Here is a 20,151-nt window from a genome sequence, read left to right as displayed (position 1 = left end):
TCTAACCATGAACTTAAAGCAAAATAATACAGGCTTTTCCAGCAACTTCTCCTCTGTTGTTTGAAGCGCTCCTTTATGTTTTCTGAGCTTTCCCCTGTGTTGTAACCACTTGGTTTGTGGAATCGAGATCTTCAGCTCAATGGAATAAATAAGGATGGGAGATTCCAGTTTCTAAAAGGGAGGAAGGCTGTTTAAGAGTGGCAGTGCCTTTCTGTGGGGACAAGTCATTTCCCCTCCTGCTTGTGCTGTGTTCGGAGGAGCTCTGGACATGAGAAACACTGCTCTTCTAGGAAAGCAAGAGATGAAAGGATGCAAAACAGAAACCAGCCAAGCTGAGGGAACTGCTAAAGATGCTGCTGCCCCAACGCACCTCCAGCAGCCACAGTGGCATGTCTGGCATGATCACAGTGTGTGATGCATGGTCATTGACAAAGGTCTACCATAAGCCCTCTTCCCAGGGATGTGGACACAGAACCATAGCCATGACCAACACTGGGACCAGCTGCCCCAAAGCCACCTGTCCTGCTCCAATGTGGAGTGGCACCCAGCTCTGTGTGCTGGTAGAATCAGATGGAGAGGGTCTGCAGAAGAAGAGGGCTCTGATTTCAGCATTTCTTCCCAGGTTCATCACGACAACTTGAGGAAGATGAGGTGCAATGCTTCCTGCTGGCTGCAGGCTGCCCTTGTGCTGCCTGGCTGCTCTGCTGGCTTCCTCTGCCTGCAGAAGTTGCTCTCCAGCCCATCTGCGAGGGACGCTGCTGCCTTTGGATCTTGCTGCCATTGCCAAGAGAGTGAAAGGGAAAGAGCAAGCCAAAGGGTGCTGGGCACAGCAGTGAGAGTTACTGGCAAACACGTGAAGCTCAGCGCTGCATTCAGCAGGGACTTTCTGCAATTAGGCTGTGCGAGGCAGGGGGTGGCCAAGACAAAGAAAACAGCCCCTCCCGCAGCACTGCAGCCTGCTGGGGAACTCACATGTCACAACTTGGGAATTTTCCATTTGAAGCCCCTTGTAAAAACAAAGAGCACCTTGTCTGCTCCAGCTCCTGGCTGCGAAGGGTTTCGGTGCCAAAGAGTGAAAGGCTTCCTAAAAATGGGCTGAGCCAGGGAGGGGGGCAACTTGGGAGCTATTGAGAAACAAGGAAGGACAAACAGTGTTAGGTCATTGCTTCTGCAAACACGGCCAGGGCTGCTCCTCTATAAAAGAGGAAGAAAGAGGCTCCGGAGCCATCGCAGACCCAGAGGGGACGGTCTGTGACCAACACCGCTGCTCCCCCTCCTCAACACCCAGCTCCCTGCCCCAGCATGAAGCTCATCCTCTGCACCGTGCTGTCCCTGGGGATAGTGGGTAAGTGCCCGTGTAAGGCAGTGTCTGGGGGGATTGGAGGGTCTCAGCCTTGCAGGAGGCTCCCCCCTCAGAGCAGCTGTTCTGCAGAGCTGCAACGTGTGCCAGACCAGGCAGAAGCACTGAGAAGTTGCCGGGTGCTTGCGTTGGCAGCGCTGGGTATCTGCACATGAGGATGCTGGCTTGAGCTCTAAGGAAGCAGCTCGGCAGGGAGTGAAAGAAGCATCCACGCATGGGGGGAGAAACCAGCACAAGACTCCCCTCTGCCACACCTGCTTGTGAAACCAGGCTCTGGGAGGACCCAGGGCAGCCTCACAAAGCACGTTAAGGCAGCTTTGTGCAGCCAAAACATGAAAACCGTAGCTTACAGCAGTGGGAATTAGGGCTTAGAATTCCTCTTGTGACCACAGTCAGTGTGGGAGGGAGGGAGGTGTCTGTGGGAAGAATTCTGCCTCCAACAGCCAGTAATAGAGTATGTTTCAGAGGTGAAAAGGGAAATGCAGACAGCATGGGTTAACCAGAGGATGAACAAAATGTGCCCCAAGGGTCTGGAGAAGGCAAAGTGTGCATCCAGGGGCTCAGTCAGGAAGGTGCACAGCTAAGGGGAAGCGTGAAGCACAGGCTGCCCACACTGGTATGAGACCTGCTGTGTATTTTATCTGTACTTTACCTGCACTTTATCTGCAAGATTCCCATGTTTCTAGTGCTTAGACTGCTGAAGAGGGTGAAAGTCTGTGCTTTGATACAGTCTCTCAGAGCAGTGATTACTGCTTGGGGGGACTCTTACAAGAGGAGTTTGGGTGGAGTGAAGCGGATACAGTACTGCTGTCATTAGGTGTGCTGGTGGAGATGGGAAGTGCAGAAGTGTATGCATCCCATCACCTGCCAGGGTAATATGCATGGCAGTGTGGTGAATGCAGTCTGCCCAGGCCAGAGCTGCTGTCCCTCTGGGGCTATCTGCAAAGAGACTGCTTCAGTGGGACTGCATTTTCTTTCTGCTTTTGCAATGTGCTTTGAGTTTGATGTCTGCTGGAGCACGTGGATTTGTTCTCCTGCTCCTGTGGGTGCTGCTGAGAGCTCAGGCTGCTAGGACTGCAGTGCTGTGGGGAGGTCCTGCTGTTCACCCAGGGCCATGACTGCGAGGAGACAGAGATGCTGTTTCTCTTCCCCCGGTGCCTTTCTCCCTCTCTAAGACTATTTTTTTTCTGTTTCCTTTTTTTTTTGTTTGATTGTTTTGATTTTCCCCACAGCTGTGTGTTTCGCTGCTCCCCCCAAGACAACCATCAGATGGTGCACCATATCCCCTCTAGAAGAGAAGAAATGCAACAACCTCAAGGACCTCACGCAACAAGAGAGGATTACATTGACCTGTCTGCAGAAAGCAACCTACCTTGACTGCATAAAAGCCATTGCGGTGAGTGGGCTGCCAAAGCCTGAGCTGGGCCTTGGGGGGCTTTCAGCATCCCTTGGAGAAGGGGCTTCCCTCCGATCACCACCTGCTGCTGTAAGGAAGGGCGCATCCATGGGGGTCATAGAATCACAGTGTCACTAAGATTGGAAAAGACCTCAGAGGTCATTGTGTCCAACCTCAGCCCACCCCATAATGCCCACTGACCACGTCCCTCAGTGCCACATCTCCATGGTTCTTCAGCACCTCCAGGGATGGTCACTCCAACCTGGGTAGCCTGAAGCTCCAATACCTCACTGCTTTGTCTGAGAATAAATTTTTCTAATATCCAACTGATTGAACTCTCTTGTTGTTTAGAATAATGAGGCAGATGCCATTAGCTTGGACGGCGGTCAAGTGTTTGAGGCAGGCCTTGCCCCATACAAGCTGAAGCCCATTGCTGCTGAGGTTTACGAACACACTGAAGGTAGGTTTTCCATGGAGTTTTTAAGTTAAATGGTGGTAGCAGAAATGCACAGGAAGAATGAGAGAGGCATAATAGAGTTCTGCCACTGATAAGTTAGCCCGGTTTCTCCATTCCTCCCCACTCCCTACACTGTCCTTCCTCCCTCTGTTATTTCTCCTGGGAGCCAGATGGACACTATTTCTCCATTTCTGCCCTTATTACCTTGAGCAATGCCACAGATCTAGAGCCCCCAATTTTGACCCGTGTTCTGGAGGTCAGCCTGTTTGTACACAATGTTTGGGATCAAAGCAACACGACTGAGTCATTCCTGGCCATTCCTAAAGCTCAGCCACTTCTTTAATGTGTAACGTGACAGAGTCGGTGTCGTGTTAAAGGCTAAATATGAAACTTTAGAATCATAGAATCATAATCAGAGAATCATACAATGGCCTGGGTTGAAAAGGACCACAATGCTCATCCAGTTCCAACCCCCTGCTATGTGCAGGGTCACCAACCAGCAGACCAGGCTGCCCAGAGCCACATCCAGCCTGGCCTTGAATGCCTGCAGGGATGGGGCATCCACAGCCTCCTTAGGCAACCTGTTCCAGTGCCTCACCACCCTCTGTGTGAAAAACTTCCTCCTAATATCTAACCTAAACCTCCCCTGTCTCAGTTTAACACCATTCCCCCTTGTCCTATCACTATAAGGCTTGCCTGCTTGCTTTAGCAGGCAGCACTGTTTGAGGCAAGACCTACCAAAGAGTTGCCAAAAGAACTGTTGAGGTCTCACAGTCTAATGTATGTGCAGTGACATGGCATTTTGCATGGAACAGCATTTTCAGGCCACTATTTATTACATGTTGCAACATGCAGCGCTGGTTCCATACTGACATTGCAGCTGGGAATATGGGCAGACCACGAGCACTGCTTGGAAGTGCAGCTCTTCATTCTCTAAACCCAAAGCTTTGCCAGGACTTGAAATATTCTAAATTCTTGCTTTTTCATCGTTTTCACATTTCTTCCTCCACTGCAGGCTCCACAACCAGCTACTATGCTGTGGCTGTTGTGAAAAAGGGAACCGAATTCACCGTGAATGACTTGCAGGGCAAGACCTCCTGCCACACGGGGCTGGGCAGGTCTGCAGGCTGGAACATCCCCATCGGGACACTCATCCGCCGGGGGGCCATTGAGTGGGAAGGCATAGACTCAGGCTCAGTGGAGCAAGGTAAAGCAGGAGAAATGGGCTGATGTTACTTAAGAGGGGGTGGTAAGCTGGAAGCAGTGTTGCTGGATCTTTTGCAGAAGTTCAGAGGCAGCTCGCACAGCAGCCAAGCCATTTCCTGGATGTCTTCCCCTCCCAGATCATTGTGGATGTGAGTTTTAAGATAATTATTGTGTGTTTCTCATCCACAGCGGTGGCCAAGTTTTTCTCTGCCAGCTGCGTGCCCGGTGCCACCACCGAGCAAAAACTGTGCCGACAGTGCAAAGGGGACCCCAAAACCAAGTGTGCCCGCAATGCACCTTATTCTGGATATTCTGGAGCTTTCCAGTGAGTGAACGTTTTTGTTTTTTTTCCATTATGACAGGCAATGCTGTGTTGTAACCAGGGGCTGAAAACAGCTGGGACTGCTGGTAATTAGCAGTCCAATTAGTAATGACTGGGAGGCATTAAGACGAGAGTGGGAGCTCAGCAGTTCTATTTTGCACAGACTTAGGAGTATGCAGCACTAGCAGTGTGCTAAGCCTAACTGGGTTTCTTGAGGAACACTTCTCTGCCATTATATTTACTTCTCTGCCAGCATAACTTTTTTGGGAAGACTGCTTACTGCTCTATGATTGCAGCTCTAGCCAAAACAATTTGCTGAAACAGGAGCTAGGACGCCACAATGTCTGTTCGTTGTTGGTTTTTTTTAACATCTCTTCTGTTTCCTCCACCCACAGTTGTCTGAAAGATGGAAAAGGAGACGTGGCTTTTGTGAAGCACACAACTGTTGAAGGTAGGCCTGCGAATCACTGGCTTCTCTTGTTTCCTGTCTGACCTCTTGCTGCCCCTCCATCCTGGCATTAGTCTGCATTGTGCAAACCTTAGTTTGTCCAGAACCTCCAGTCTGTTCATATTTGACCCACTGGAGGTGTTACTGGACGAACTCATCCTAGTTACTAAAAAACACGATTTAGAAGGGGTCCATTTCTTCTTTGGGATTCTTCTTTGCAGAAGGAAAACCTGCTGGATTTAAATTCAAAAGTTACTATTGATGCCACATTATAGAGATAGCTATAGCATTGCCACAGCAAATGCTCTGGGCTCCGTCAGTCTGGAGAAGTTTGTGGAGCCTCCATACTTGGAGGCTTATTGCCATTGCAAAGAGCAGTTTGCCTTCAGCAAGAATAAGTTCAATACAATGCTGCCCCAGGCTGGATTTTTGTGTGCGTATTTGTGTATTTTGGTGGAGATGCAAGTCGTGGTTCTTCCTTCCCTCCAGAAAACGCCCCGGATCAGAAGGATGAGTATGAGCTGCTGTGCCTGGATGGCAGCCGGCAGCCTGTGGACAGCTACAAGACCTGTAACTGGGCCAGAGTGGCTGCTCACGCCGTTGTAGCTCGGGATGACAGCAAGGCTGAAGATATCTGGAGCTTCCTCTCAAAAGCACAGGTATCCTCCAGCTAGCTATCCTTCCCCTGCCACCCCCTCCCCTGCCCCGTGGTTTTGCTTGCTCTTTCCCACTTTCCAAGTGCTCTGGAATGCTATTAGCTGATTCTTTTTCTCCCCTGGCAGACCGACTTTGGCGTGGACACCAAGAGTAACTTCCACCTCTTTGGCCCACCTGGAAAGAAGGACCCAGTCTTCAAAGACTTGCTTTTCAAAGACTCTGCCATAATGCTGAAGCGCGTCCCCTCGCTGATGGATTCTCAGCTCTACCTGGGCTTTGAGTACTACAGTGCCATCCAGAGCTTGCGGAAAGGTGGGAATGGCCTTTTTCAAGTCTAGAGAGTATTCTGCATGAAGTATTTCCTGTGAAAGGTATTGGCTTGTGTGGGTGGAAGGGAATTGGTATGCTCAGAACTGCTGCTCAGAATAGCTGTCTCTGGTATGTAAGAGTACAGGATCAGAAGGAACATCCCAAGACATCAAGAATTGACCATATGAGAGCAGCAGGGCGTTTTGTTTCCATCTGGACTCATCACACATTTCCAAGCTGGATTTCTGAGTCAAAGGTCCTGCAAAGGACCTCCAAAAGCCACTTAAAATTCATAGTTCGGCAGAGATCGCTGTTGTAAGCTCAGTCACTTTGGTGTTTGTGGAAGGAGATGCATGGACCTCACGTAGCATCAGAAGAGGTTATTCAAGTGCTGCTTCACAGAAATGTAGGTTGTGCTTCTCCATCTCTGGTCCCCGTCTTGAGAACTCTTAGGTCAGATCTTCTCATTCATGTGCACAAAGGGTTTCATGGCAGAGCCTTCTCAGCCCCAAGCCCACCTGATCTGTGGTTCCACAGAGCTCTGGACTAATTATTTCTTCCTTATTGACCTTATAGATCAGCTGACTCCCAGCCCCAGAGAAAACAGGATCCAGTGGTGTGCAGTAGGCAAGGATGAGAAGAGCAAGTGTGACCGCTGGAGTGTGGTTAGCAACGGGGATGTGGAGTGCACCGTGGTAGATGAGACAAAGGACTGCATTATTAAGATCATGGTATGGCTTTTTTCGTTTCCTTCAGCCTGGGTTCCTTTCAGATGGAGAGTGGCATTGCCTTTTTCAGCCTGGGAATAGATGTGGGGCTGGAGTCTGCAAATGTAGGGGACTTTGTGAGAAATACCAGCAGGCAGAAACCAACCTCATCATGGGGAAAGGTCTCGATGAGTTTTTCAGGGATTTACATTTCTGAAGGTGTTCTTTTTTGGTTTCTTCCCATTAAAAGTAATTTTCTGGTGAGAAGCAACATTTTACTTGGGAAAGGAAGATAACTATAGTAAAATATAAAAAGAAGAAAGCGAGAAAGAGATATTAAGTTCACATAAAAACGAAATGGTTGTATTGACCAAGGTTTTTAAAAGAATAATTAGTTGAGAAAGGTTATTTAGACTGACTTGCTTGGATCAGTTGTGCCTTGACTGAAGAACAAACAGGGCTGCAGGATCCCAAGAGGGAAATCTCCTGCAGTTAGCACGTCCCCTTCCCAGTTGATGCTGCCCAGCAGGGCTCTAATGTCTTGTCTCTGCCAAGTGAAGATATGGTCTGACAGGTTGGGCCTGACAAGTCTCCAAAGTTTTCCCTGTCGTCACATCAAACAGAACTCATTTGTCTTTATGCAAAGAATGGCTTCTCGAGTCCCTTGCCCCCAGCTTGTCGTCCTCCCACCAAGTGCTTCTTTTATGATCCAGTTTGGGGAAATACAGTGTCATTTCATCACTGTGCAATTTTTGTTGCAGAAAGGTGAAGCAGATGCTGTTACCCTTGATGGAGGTCTGGTCTACACTGCTGGTGTCTGCGGTCTGGTGCCAGTGATGTCAGAACGATATGATGGTGAGTGCAGCCCTGAGGGGGACAGGGCTGATGCAAAAGCACTGCTTTTATTCTGAAATCCAGAAAGCAGCTTTGGTGTTGTATCCCAGCTGTTCTTCGTTCGGTTGATGCACTTGATACTACCTTAAAAGCCAGCTGATCAATTAGTGAGCTTGATTCAGTTTGGGATTTTATGTTTCTTTTGTCTAATATCATCTTTTTCCTTCCCACAGATGGAAGCCTATGTGTTAGACCAGAAGAACAACCAGGTAATTACTCCCAACAGAGGAGCAGGAAATAGTCCTTTTGCATAGAAGTAGAAAAATACATCTGCAGTCATGGGTTGAGAATACATGGCCAAGTCTCCACACAGGGTCTTGTAAGAACCAGTGTGTGCAGTGTTGATGTTAAAAATCCGGGTGGCAAATTTAACACACGCAGAAATTCTGGGTTTGCTGATAAAAGCAAAGCATCCAGTAGCTGCAGAGATTTGTGTGGAGTAGTGGCTCTCTGGAGCATGGCCACACCATGACTTAGCCAGGGCTGCAAAAGGGGAAGGAGGTCTGGGCTGAAGCCTTAGGGAATTGCTTTTCATAGAAATAAAAGCCAAGAAGAGGGAAGATTTCATCCTTTGCTAAAGGGCGGATATGAATTTGAGAGACATGCATTATATGTATCTTGCTACAGCCTTCTTGCAGACCCAAGTGCCAGAGTTTTAGTGGGGGAAAAGTGGCAGGGATAATGATTTCCCAGGAGTGCTGTGGGAGTAGATGTATCACATCTGCAAACCATTCTCTTGTTACTGCATGGCTAGTCCTTAATAAGCACAAAATATTTCTGCTATGCTGCACATAGATGCCCTCTGCCGACGCTCTGCTAAGACAGAGCAGTGGGACTCTGGGGTCAGGCCTTAATTCTCCTCCATCTTTCTCCCAAAAGCATCATACTTCGCCGTGGCTGTCGTGAAGAAAGGCACTGATGTCAACTGGAACAATCTGAAGGGCAAGAAGTCGTGCCACACTGCTGTGGGGAGGACTGCTGGCTGGAACATCCCCATGGGCTTGATTCACAACAGAACAGGGAGCTGCAATTTCGGTGAGTTGGGTCATGCATCTGCTTGTTTGAGATGGAAATCCACAAGGAAAAGTGTTTTGCCACGCATCCTCTGATTTTCAAAGCTTCTCATGCCTCGAAGACTCCCACTTGGAGATGGGAAAATGAAATGAGTCTGTTACTTAAGACATCACTGAGCAAAGTTTCAGGCTGTTGGTGACTGCTTGCAAGCAGGATGCAGCACATCAGCTGCTTTGGGGGCTTTGCTTTCTTTTCACTCTCTCCCCTTCCCTTTTTGGCAGCCCAAAAAGCATTCCCCAAGTAGGAGGACAGGCTGCTCCTTGTGCAAAGCGCAGGGTGGGGGTGAAAGATGGATTTATGAGTCCCTGAAGGGCTGTGAGCAGGGGACAGAGGCTGATTTCAGTTCAAGAATCTTCAAGGGTCTGATGTGACTCTCTTAAGAACAGTGGGTTAAAAGTCTGCAGCTCAACTTCTACATCCAACTTCCGATCAGTGAGAATTACAGTCCAACAAAAATAATGTGAAATTATGAACCAAGGAAAAATAAACATATAATTATTAATGGGAAACGTAACCTCAGGGACCTACTGGTGTTACTAAGTTTTACACAGCCTCTCCAACCTCCTTTCTGCTTTTTCTATGCTCCCCTTTTCTCCCTGAGCTCTCAGATTCCTGCCAAACATAACGCAACCCATAACGTGCTGCGAAAAGAAATCCCAATTTTTCAGAGTAGAGAAAGTGAATTTCTCATATTCCTGCCTTCAGATGAATACTTCAGCGAGGGCTGTGCTCCTGGGTCTCCTCCTGACTCTCGCCTCTGCCAGCTGTGCCAGGGCTCTGGGGAAATCCCACCGGAGAAGTGCATCGCTAGCAGCCACGAGAAATACTTTGGATATACTGGAGCTTTACGGTAGGTGGGAGTGATGCTCAGGTAGTGCTCAGCCCCCTAAAAAGAAAAGCGGCCAGAAGTCAGCCCTGGTTCTGTCTCCTGGTTCTGTCTGTCTGTAACAGCTCAAGTCTAGGTAATTCAGATTGGGCATGAATTTATCTTGTTTCAGTTGCATCTAATAGCGGAGAGATGCTGCAGAGGTGGAGTCACTTTGATGCAGGTTTACATGGCTACTGAAATGTGCACCTCCTCTCTTTATACTCCGCAGGTGTCTGGTTGAGAGGGGTGATGTGGCCTTTATCAAGCATTCCATTGTGGAGGAAAACACTGGCGGTATGGTTATCCTATTGCATGGGGCTTGGTGGGCTGCCCCCCCCAATCTGTATTCTTTCTGTTCCCAAAGCATTCATTTTGGATATACGTTTATTCCAGTGGCCTATTAACCACAGCCACCTGCCTCAGCACCATTGCAGAGTATTCTAGCTCCCTGCTTGCCTGAAATGGAAAACTTCAGGTCCCATTTCTGAAAGTAGTGGCTGAGGTTTTTGAAGCCTGTAGGGAAAAAATGAATGGAAAAAGATGTAACAACCTGCCAGCCTGCTCTGAGAGTCTGATTCAGACCACTGACTGTTCCTGAGTTTTACTTGCATCTTCTTCTTACTTTACTCCCCTTCAGTACACACAGAGTATCCAAGGGTCAGTGTACATCAGTGCAGGGACAAACACTTCGCTGGTTGCTGTCAGTGTGACTGTGCTTCTGCTACACAAGATCTCTGAACCTCCAAATCAATTCCCTTCACAGGCAAAAACAAAGCTGAGTGGGCCAAGGATCTGCAAATGGACGACTTTGAGTTGCTGTGCACTGATGGGAGACGGGCAAATGTTATGGATTACAGGGAGTGTAACCTGGCTGAAGTTCCTACCCATGCTGTGGTTGTGCGCCCAGAGAAAGCAAACAAAATCAGTGAGCTGCTGGAGAAACAGGAGGTTGGTGGTCCTGACAGCGGAAGGAATGTTCTGGGGTGGTTTTTACATCATGTGTTGGTATTTTTAGAGCAGTGACACTCTGCATTTCACGTCAGCAAAATGTGGAAGATTTTGACTTACTGACACAGGGTCAGAGCCTCATCCCTTAAGCTTCCCCTTCCTCCATCCCTCCTGAACTGTTCCTACAGGCAGGTAGAACGGCTCCCCGTGACAGTAGTCATCATGGTGAAGAACTGCTACTGAGAGGCTTGTACAAGCCGAATCTTGCTTTGTTTCTACTTTTTACACTTACCTCTTCCTGACTTTATTTCAGAAACGCTTTGGAGTAAATGGAAGTGAGAAAAGCAAGTTCATGATGTTTGAGTCTCAAACCAAAGATCTTCTGTTTAAAGACTTAACCAAGTGCCTGATTAAACTCCGCCAAGGAGTGACATACAAGGAGTTCCTCGGAGATAAATATTACAGTACGATTTCCAGCCTCAATACCTGCAACCCATCAGGTAAATGTAACAGCCTCAAAAAAATGTCAGTCAATTGCAGTGCTTAGTTTCAGAGATATGAACAGTTATTCCTGTTGCTGCCCATTTAATTTCTTAAAAGATAAAAGAGGATAACTCATGAAGCTGTCTTTATACTTTTCCCAGAATTTCTTCAGCTAACTGAAGCCAGATTGGAACTGTGTTACTCTGGCATCAACGAGAATGAAAGATTTTTACTTGCCTTTAGAAAACAAGCAATCTGAGAAGTAGTAAAACAGCCCAAACAGCCCACTGTGCCCTGTTAGCGTGCACTCAGTGTCATCTGTGGTTAAGACTCACTTCTGGTGGGATGCTGGACATGTTTCCCGTGCTGTGACAATGTTGGCATGGTTGGGTGCGTGCTGGTGGGACAGCAGTGCGTTGCGTTTTCTGATTCAGTGCAAGGTCTGAACTTCTCCCTGTCCTTTTCCTTTTCAGATCTCCTCCAGGTGTGCACCTTCCTTCAGAACAAGTAACGGGAGGGAAGAGCCCTTTTTGAAGGGGGAGGAAACTTCGTGCCATGACTCCTCTCGTGTCCTCTGCACGGAACACTGATGTGCAGAGGGCCCTCTGCCATTGCTGCTTCCTCTGCCCATCCTCATCACTCTGAATGTGGCTTCTTTGCTACTGCCACAGCAAGAAATAAAATCTCAACATCTAAATGGGTTTCCTGAGATTTTTCAAGAGTCATTAAGCACATTCCTTCCCCAGCACCCCTTGCTGCAGGCCAGTGCCAGGCACCAACTTGGCTACTGCCATTCGAGGTTCCTGCTGCCCATGAGAGAAATCCCGTTCAATATTTTCCAAAGCAAAATGGATTAAATATGTCCTAGATCCTAATTAACAGATGTTTTGTATTATCTGTGCTTTGGTTTCACCTAGATTATCCCATTGTCTCCCCAGCAGTCAACAGCTGCCCATTGTGGTTGGGATATGGGGAAGAGAGAGGGTGCTTATATGAGGGAAGCTGAAGGGTGGAAAAGATAAACAACAACAAAAAGCCCACAAAAATATAGTAGAAAATGTGAACGGCAGTCACTCCACCTCATCTCTCCACTGGCGGGATACGAGTGGTGCAGAAGCAGTTATTTCCACCAAGCAGTACTCTGAAAAAGCAGGATGTACAGTTGAGGAGAGTCACAGATTGGACCCACAAAGACGACTGAGGCCAACCCCCGGCCCCACACAGCACCACCCAAACCCGATGTCTCACAGCGGCGTCCCAGCACTCCCTGAGCTCTGGCATCAGGGCCGTGCCCGCTGCCACGGAGCTGTGCCGTGCCCACCGCCCTGTGCTGCAGAACCTCTCCCTGCCCCCAGCCGCCCCTCCCCAACACAGCTCCACGCCGTTCCCTCAGCACGCAGCTCAGCGCTGCCCGTCCGCTCCCTGTGAGGAGCTGCAGCCGCCACGAGGCTCCGCTCGGCTCCCGCGCTCCGGGCCGAACAAACCAAGGGGCCTCCAACCAACGCTGGCTGCTTTTGGACCCTTCTTTCCCATCCTTGCTCCTTTTCCTGACGGACTACAACTCCCAGCAGACCCCGCGGCGCAGCGACACGTGGAGAGACCAGAAGTGGTGCGAAACAACCGGAAATGGTGCGACGGAACCGGAAGTGGTGCGGCGCGGCCGGAAGCAGCGCAGTGGGGACGTGTGCGTGCGGGCGGTCATGGCGGGCGCCATGGAGCCGTATCTGGACTCGCTGCGGCGGGAACTGCAGTCGCCCGGCCCTGCCGCTCTCTCCGTCCTTTTGGCGCTGCTCGTCGTCGCCCTCACGCTCTGTGAGTAGCGGCCCGGGGCGGGCCCGGCCGGGGGAAGGCGGCAGCGGGAGGCGGCAGCGGGAGGCGGCGGGGGCTCAGGCGCTTTCTCCTCTTTCCCGCAGTGCTCTGGAGGCTCGCGCAGGGCGCAAGGAGCAGCCGCAGGGCCGTGCTGCTGCTGGGCCTCTGCGACGCGGGGAAGACGCTGCTGTTCGCCAGGGTGAGCGCTCGATTCGGCCGCGTGCTCGGTTCACGACCCTCAGTGTGCAAACGGTTGGCTTTATTGCTGGTGTTGTTTTCTCCTCTGCAGCTGTTGACAGGCAAATACCGAGATACGCAGACCTCCATAACCGACAGCTCTGCCCTTTACAGAGTGAGCAACGGCAAGGTGAGCAGGCAGCAGCAGCGGTGCGCAGTGCTTCAGTTGGATGCCACTGGCGTTTTGTGCTGAGGCTCCCAGTGCCGAGATGCGCTTATGTCTCTCGTGCTTTGCAGGCTTCCAGCTGGGAAGCAGCCCTTGCTTGGCCTCTGTGGTACAGCTTTCTGTTAGTGCACAAGGAGAGGGTCGACGTGGAGTAGAAAGTAGGTTTGTGAAAGAAAGAGCCTCCGGAAGAGCTTCATTTGGTCCCCAGGGGGGTTTGATTACTTTCAGACCCTGGTTTATTTTTGGTTTGTGACAATCTTTTTAGTTTCAGAAGCATTTCTGTTTCTTGCCGGGTGCACACGTGGCAGTGAAGCACAAGGTGGCAGCATGGTGTCTGCTGGTGAATTGTGAAAATAGAGGATGCTTTTCTGCCTTTTCTCTGGTGATCTTTATTAACAGTAGTAATAGCAAGAGATTCAAAATGGTCAGAAGGACTGCAGTTCTTTTTTAGTGTCCCTGGGACTTAGCAGACAGGACATATTTTGAGGGAGAGGTGCTGGGATGCTGTGACAGGCTGCTGCTTTTCTGGTTGAAAATTTCTGTTGAAACACAAAAGCAGCCCAGAAGACAGGGTCTTACAAAACATTCTCTCCCCTCTCAGTAACAACAGGTGTTATCCTGAGAATGCTGATGTGGCCCTCAGTGGCTACATCTTGATTAGGAGACCTGTGAGAGGCACTTGTTCTCTTTAATGTCACTGTTTCGTCTGTCTAGTTGCCTATGGAAAGAGAAATATTTACTGCTTTTGATTCAAAGAGCATCTTGCGAGGCTGTTCTTGTGTTATTTCCAGCAAAGTTTTGAGTATTTAGGTTGATCTGCAGCTTAATTTCACATAAATTCACATTCAGAGATTGTGGGGTTATTATTCCGCATCAGGGATTTGCAGAACAGGAGTTTGTGATTTTGCTGTGCAGAGATACACTTGCTAACAGAGAGAGTAAATCTGCTGGTGTAATGACCAAGGAGCTCACAAAGATTTGCCACTCACACTGTGATTTGTTTGGTAGTCATAGGGAAGAGAGAAGCGGACTGAGCATGCTCTTTTCTCTGTGATTGTGCTCTATTCTGTCAGCTCTGCTGCATGGTTTGCTGGTGTTGGCTGTCCTTACAGAGTCCTGGCCATGAGTGTTGTTCCTCTGCAATTTCTTTTGCATGTCAGAATTTTTGGGGGTGGTGGAGAGACTGCATCCTGGGGTGGATTACACACTTCTGTCCAGTGTGGGCTTCACTCATGTGCTTCTGCCCTGGCACAAGCTAACTGGAATCTGCTCCCAGATTGGTTTTCTGCAGGGTGTGATTGCCATTACTCCTGGTGTAAGTGTTGCTAACACCCCTCTTTTCTGTTCCTAGAGCACTAATGTGACTTTAATCGATCTCCCAGGCCACGAAAGCTTGCGGCTTCAATTCTTGGAGAGGTTCAAGGCTGCAGCCAGGTAACATGGAGATGGACAGAGGTGGTGGTTGGGCCAGGTGGTGTTAGTACCAGGGATGAGACACGTGAGGGTGCAGTGAGCCAGGTAGGAGTTTTGCAGTGTGTGTCCAGGGAGTCAGAGCAGTCAGAGCACTGCCTTGTGTTGCTGGGCCATAGTGTCCCGATTGCCTACTTCATGGTAAGGTAGGGGAGGTAAGGTATGGAGAAATGCAGTGGGGAGGCTTAGGACATGTAGTATGTCTTTGGGACAGAGAGGGTTTCCTGCTGGCTATCAGTACAAGATGTATTTCAGTCCCCACGTGCTAACCTGCTTTTTGTGTTACAGAGGTTCATGTCTTACATGTGTTCTTTTTCTCAGGGCCATTGTGTTCGTGGTTGACAGCGTAGCCTTCCAGCGGGAGGTGAAGGATGTGGCTGAGTTCCTGTACCAGGTTCTGGTTGACAGCACTGTTCTCAAAAATGCACCCGCACTGCTGATTGCTTGCAATAAACAAGGTATTGGGTGCTGTCCTGAAGGTGGAAACGGTGATTTGGTCCTCGAGTGATTATTAGGGTTAATGCCCTGTGTGGCAGAAATGCTAAGTCACAGCCTGAAGCAGTGATTGAGCACCTGGTGGAAAGCAGGGTCTTCCTGAGGGGAGCTCAGGTGCACACAATGTAAGCCTGCTGAAACCAGGATCCACCCCCTCCAGACCTCATTTAAGTGTTGGTATAGTAGGAGTTGGGGGTATTTCATTGGAGAGCCCTGCCTATCTGGGGCCTTCTGAAGATAAGCAGATTTTTTTCTTTGTTTCTGTATCTATGGCTGCTGCACTTCAGCTTATCTTTACTTGCAGAAGCATGGGACTCTGCCACCCTGCTGTCATTGCTGTGTTTTCTGTCACGTTATATTGTTACAGTATGCATGGTGAATTTCTTAGGGGTCAGGATTTCAGCAAAATGAAGGCAGAAAATTAGTTGTAGACTGAGACTGCTCAGCAAGGATGTTTCTAGCAGCGATTGGAAGAATTCTTAGGTCAGAAATGTCAAATAGCTTTGCAGAAAAGCAGCACTTGAAGAGCTAGAGCTCTTTAGACAGGCTTAAGAGCCCAATCTCTACAGCTTTTCCTGCAGAGATGTGGATCCCTGTAGGACAATTTGAAACTTTCTGCTAGTGCCGTGTTTGCTTTTCTAGTTTTTTCTTGCAATATCGTAGGAATGTCTTGGGACTTTCAAGTTCTAGGAAGCACTGTGCTGAGCTCTGTAATGCCAGGACAGGTGAGCATGCTGGGCTTTGTTTGAAGTGATTTACTGCCCTGTTTCCAGACCATGAAAAGAAATTAATTCCCTGCCTTAAATCAGGTCCTGGGATTACTCTCGTTCCTACCAACAGATCTAAAGCTCTTCTGTCCCTTATCTTAGCACAAGCACTACTGCTGTTGTCCCATTAAATCTTATGACAGCATGATATGATCAAGCCTTGCTGTACCTTTAGGAGCAGAAAGCAGATTCTGACATAATACCAAAGAGCTAATTATTTCCTTTTCTGTTTTCTGTCTAGATGTCACAATGGCAAAATCTGCAAAACTTATTCAACAACAGCTGGAGAAAGAGCTGTAAGTGTGAAATTGGATCTTAAATCATCCTCTGAGCTTCTGCCTTCTCCTTTCTATCTCTTCTGCCTGTGTTTAGTGAGTCTTTTGAGCATATCTGTGTTCACTGAATAAAAAGAAAAGTCTATTTTGCTTGTGGAGGTGTAATCAGGATGAGGGAAGAGTGTCCTTGCTAAAGCACTAAGATCTAGTAATGTTCCTAGCTTTACAAAAAAGAAGATAGGTAGTGTATTGTTTCCTTGAAGCTATAGTGTGGAGAATGAATGCCCAGTGGCTCATTTGTAGCTCTTTGGTGTCCAACGAGTGTTCCTGGGATGCAGCTGTCTTGTTGCTAGCCTCTTTGGCCAGTGGGTGGCAGCAGGGTGATTTGTACTGTTGTGTTTTCACTGCTGAGTACCCGACCTTCCCTTCTGCAAGACAAAGTCCTGGGTAGAGATTGCTGTTTGCATCTGTGCCTGATACAGCTTGACTTCCCTGGCTTTGCTTCTAGTGTGCCAAAAGCCATCAGACTGCAGTGCCTCAGTACCCTTTTCAGGCTGTTGTTTGTCCCCATGCTGCCTCTAGTTTGCACTTTGTGGGAGCAGAATGTCTGAGTGTGAGCAGTGAGGTTTTTCCTCCATATGGGTGGCAGGTTGCTGAGATGCTGCCACAAGATGAGGGGCAGGAACAGCAGCAATGTTGCAACCTGGAGTCCTTGGTCAGGCACTGCTTGCTGAAGCACTGGGGAGGCTGGACCCACCTCTCAGTCTCCAAAAATATTTGGCACGTTTAGGTGGCTATGGGGTGAAGATCTGCATGATCCGCTATGTCATGGGTGCCTGTTTTCCCAGTTAACCTGTCAAAACTGCAGTTTTGAGCACTGTGGGCCAAACATCCTTCTAGCTTTAGGCGCCTTCAGTCAGACAAGCAGCTCTCACAGTCTGGGTTCATTCCCTACCAATTCAAAGTGCCTTTGCCTATTTAGAAGTTCTGCTTCTTTCACCAAACCTATGATCTGTCTTTCTCTCTTGAGCCTCTCTCAGTTGTGCCTTGCAGCAGCTGTTTACAAGTGGACAAAGTGCCTGTCCCTGCCTGTGCCTCGTGGGGCAGAGCCATGGGTATGCCTCTGGGGCCTTCTGTCCCTGGTGTTGCTGATGTCCTGCTGACAGCTGAAACCAAAGCATCTCTGGTTATGCTGTAGGTGTCATTTTGCTATTTCACAGTTCCTGATCTTCTCCTTTCTCTTTCTGCAGTAACACCTTACGAGTGACCCGCTCTGCAGCCCCCACCAGTCTGGATGCCTCAGCCACTGGGGGCCCTGCTCAGCTGGGGAAGAAGGGCAAGGACTTTGACTTCTCTCAGCTGCCCATGAAGGTGGAGTTTGTGGAGTGCAGTGCTCGTGGCAGCAAGGGAGAGGAGGGAGATGCTGACTTTGAGGGCCTTGAGAAATGGCTGGCCAAGATTGCCTGAACAGAGGAGGGCAGGGTGAGAGGGAGAGACCTGAGGAGGTGGGAGTTTTGGGAGTGAAAGAAAATAGATGGTTTGAAGTACTCGGATCTTACCAAAGGAGAAACTGAAAGCTGGAAAAGCATTGCGTCGTCTTTCTCTGCTTGGGAGCATATAACAACTACTGGTGTGTTTTCTGCTGTCTCTGTCACACTGCCACGTTTTTTTTCCTCTCTCCTCTACTTTTTATCCTGTGTTGCTGACTCTGCTGTGGCTTCTGTGTTTCCTTGAAATCTTCTGCATTTTTCATCATCCAGCTGCCAGGCAACTTAGGAAGGAACACACTGCGAGGTGAACCTGTAGTTTGTCCTTTTCTGCTTTGTTTTAACATTGCTTTGCTGTTGCTTTGTGGAGTGACTGATCACCTCCTGATTTTGACTTCTTTCTGCAGCTTCTTGCTGCCTGGGAGTGCTGCCCTGACAGAGTGCACAGATTCTCTCCGTTGGGTAGTCACTGGGATGAATATAAAAAGCTGTTGTCCTCTTGTCTTCTATCTCCTTATTTTTCCAGACTGGTGTAGTAAAGCTTCTGTGGACCTGGAGTGACTTGTTAAATTTCAAAGGCAAGCTGGTTGATCTGCCCTTGTCACTGTGCAGTGCCTGTGTCTGGCTGTGGTGCCTGTGTCTTTGGTTGATTACTTCTGCTGGACAGTTCTTGGGAGTTTTTCTTTCTGCCAGGGCTATGTCTTGAAAGCTTGTTTCACTCTGTTCTTCTTCCTGTACTTCAGGCCCTTCTCCAATGGACCTTGTAAACACACTCCCTGTGAATGACAGTTACAGAATGGTCCTAGCTTGAACCAATGAAAGTGGCATATTTTTGGATTCACATGTATGTTAGGAGTCAGATTTGTCATGCCAGACACTTGCTGTTCTGTCTCCTGCCTGTCTCCTCTCCGGTGTCCACAATAAAGAAACCATTTTGCTATTATCATCATAGCAGTTGCAGCAAAATGAATAGAGAAAGGTGAGCTGATAGCACATTACTGTGAGCACAATTCTTCCTTATGAGGAAGATGCTCAGTGGAGAAGAACATGTGATCTTTTCCCTGTTTGAGGTGATTGAAGCCAAAGCTGCTGCTGTGTGTGATCTCATCAGTTAATCTTCAGGGAATGCCTGTTGCTGTAGCTCTTGGAGAGGCTAAGCTGGCTGCTCTGAGGCTTGGAGTGGGATCTGAGTCAGTATGTCTTAGACCTGAACTTTCCAAAGGACCTTTGCTTTCCTTTTTCTTTGCTGTAGCCCAGAACATTGGTTGTGTAAAGGGAGAACTTGCAGAAGCATCTGTATTGGTCAGGTGGGAGATGAGACCCTATGCTTCAGTTTTTCCTTTCTGAACAGCAGCCTTAAGACACTTGTCAGTTGCCCTGCCCAGCAGCGTGATGCTCTGGTGGGATGCTGACTCCACACATCTCTGTGAGGAGGATTGCTCTCCAGGATTCAGTGCTGGGAATTGCAAGGTCCTACTGCATTGCAGTTTTTCCTCTCATTTTATTGTTTCTTGTTTAGTTCTAGACAAGGAGCAAACTTATGGCTCCCAATGGGCCTTTTCTGTCTTTTGTGGGTTTCTCTCTGGTTTAGTGCTTGTTTAACGGCTCGTCTGATCTGTTATGTTCTTTTCCTTTCTTTCTGGGCATCCTCTGAGTTCTTGTAGTATTGCCAAATGTTAGTATTGATGGGAGGAACGAAAACAGGCTTGAGCAAAGACCTGTGCTCATAGTGGAACTCTAAAGATAAACTGGGAGATGTGCTGTTCTACATAGGAGGTGGGGAGGATTATACTTAGGGAGTGTGTTACATTTTGGTATTTGTTGCAGCCAAAGCATTGCTGAGGTGTGTTTGTTGTGCTTCAACTCCTTTTGCTGGAGAGTATTGCTGTTTGAGTGGTAGTTCTGCTTGCTAAGACCTACCTTCTTTGAAAGCAGAGACCGAGCATCGCCATCTGGTGGGATAAAGTAGCATGAGGCCCTGTTTGGTTTTAAGTTATTCTTTTTGAAAAATATTTCTGTAATAAAGCATTTGACTAAATGTTTCTTCTCAAGTCAATTCCTGGTTTGGTAGTTCTCTATTGCCCTTTGCCTCGACTCCTCTTAGCAGCGTTAGGGTGCTGAGCTTCCCTGCATGGCTCCATCCTCCCCACCCTGTCTTGCTGCAGCTTCCCTCCATCTCTCCACCTCAGCTTCAACACCCAGACCCAGTTCAGCCCTCCAGACCTAGCTCTATTCCCCCAGGCCAGTTCCATCCTATCATTGGGGCAGGGATATTCCCCCTTGCCTGCCCATAGGGATAGCTCTGAACAGGGTGGG

At 48.6% G+C, this 20,151-nt stretch overlaps 2 protein-coding genes across 2 annotated transcripts; both read left to right on the top strand.

Annotated features, from left to right (window-relative positions):
- Positions 1 to 1,226: 1,226 nt before the first annotated feature.
- Positions 1,227 to 11,826, top strand: TF (transferrin). The gene is given in 17 exon segments (NM_001303207.1): positions 1,227 to 1,345; positions 2,593 to 2,756; positions 3,108 to 3,216; positions 4,229 to 4,420; positions 4,609 to 4,744; positions 5,137 to 5,192; positions 5,679 to 5,848; positions 5,972 to 6,158; positions 6,732 to 6,886; positions 7,624 to 7,717; positions 7,930 to 7,965; positions 8,636 to 8,791; positions 9,536 to 9,680; positions 9,928 to 9,992; positions 10,462 to 10,646; positions 10,960 to 11,146; positions 11,603 to 11,826. Coding segments are annotated over 17 exon segments (2,118 nt in total). The 5' UTR covers positions 1,227 to 1,302; the 3' UTR covers positions 11,641 to 11,826.
- Positions 11,827 to 12,767: 941 nt separating this feature from the next.
- On the top strand, positions 12,768 to 19,873 carry SRPRB (SRP receptor subunit beta). Its single transcript, XM_085232779.1, has 7 exons — positions 12,768 to 12,941; positions 13,043 to 13,137; positions 13,228 to 13,305; positions 14,693 to 14,775; positions 15,133 to 15,269; positions 16,315 to 16,369; positions 17,599 to 19,873. Exons 1-7 carry the CDS (start codon positions 12,830 to 12,832, stop codon positions 17,813 to 17,815), a joined length of 777 nt encoding a protein of 258 aa, XP_085088905.1. The 5' UTR covers positions 12,768 to 12,829; the 3' UTR covers positions 17,816 to 19,873.
- Positions 19,874 to 20,151: the final 278 nt, after the last annotated feature.

Source organism: Meleagris gallopavo, chromosome 11 (genome assembly GCF_905368555.1).
Source record: "Meleagris gallopavo chromosome 11, MGAL_WU_HG_1.1, whole genome shotgun sequence".
Lineage (NCBI taxonomy): Eukaryota > Metazoa > Chordata > Aves > Galliformes > Phasianidae > Meleagris > Meleagris gallopavo.
This window is presented reverse-complemented; position numbering and strand designations above follow the sequence as displayed.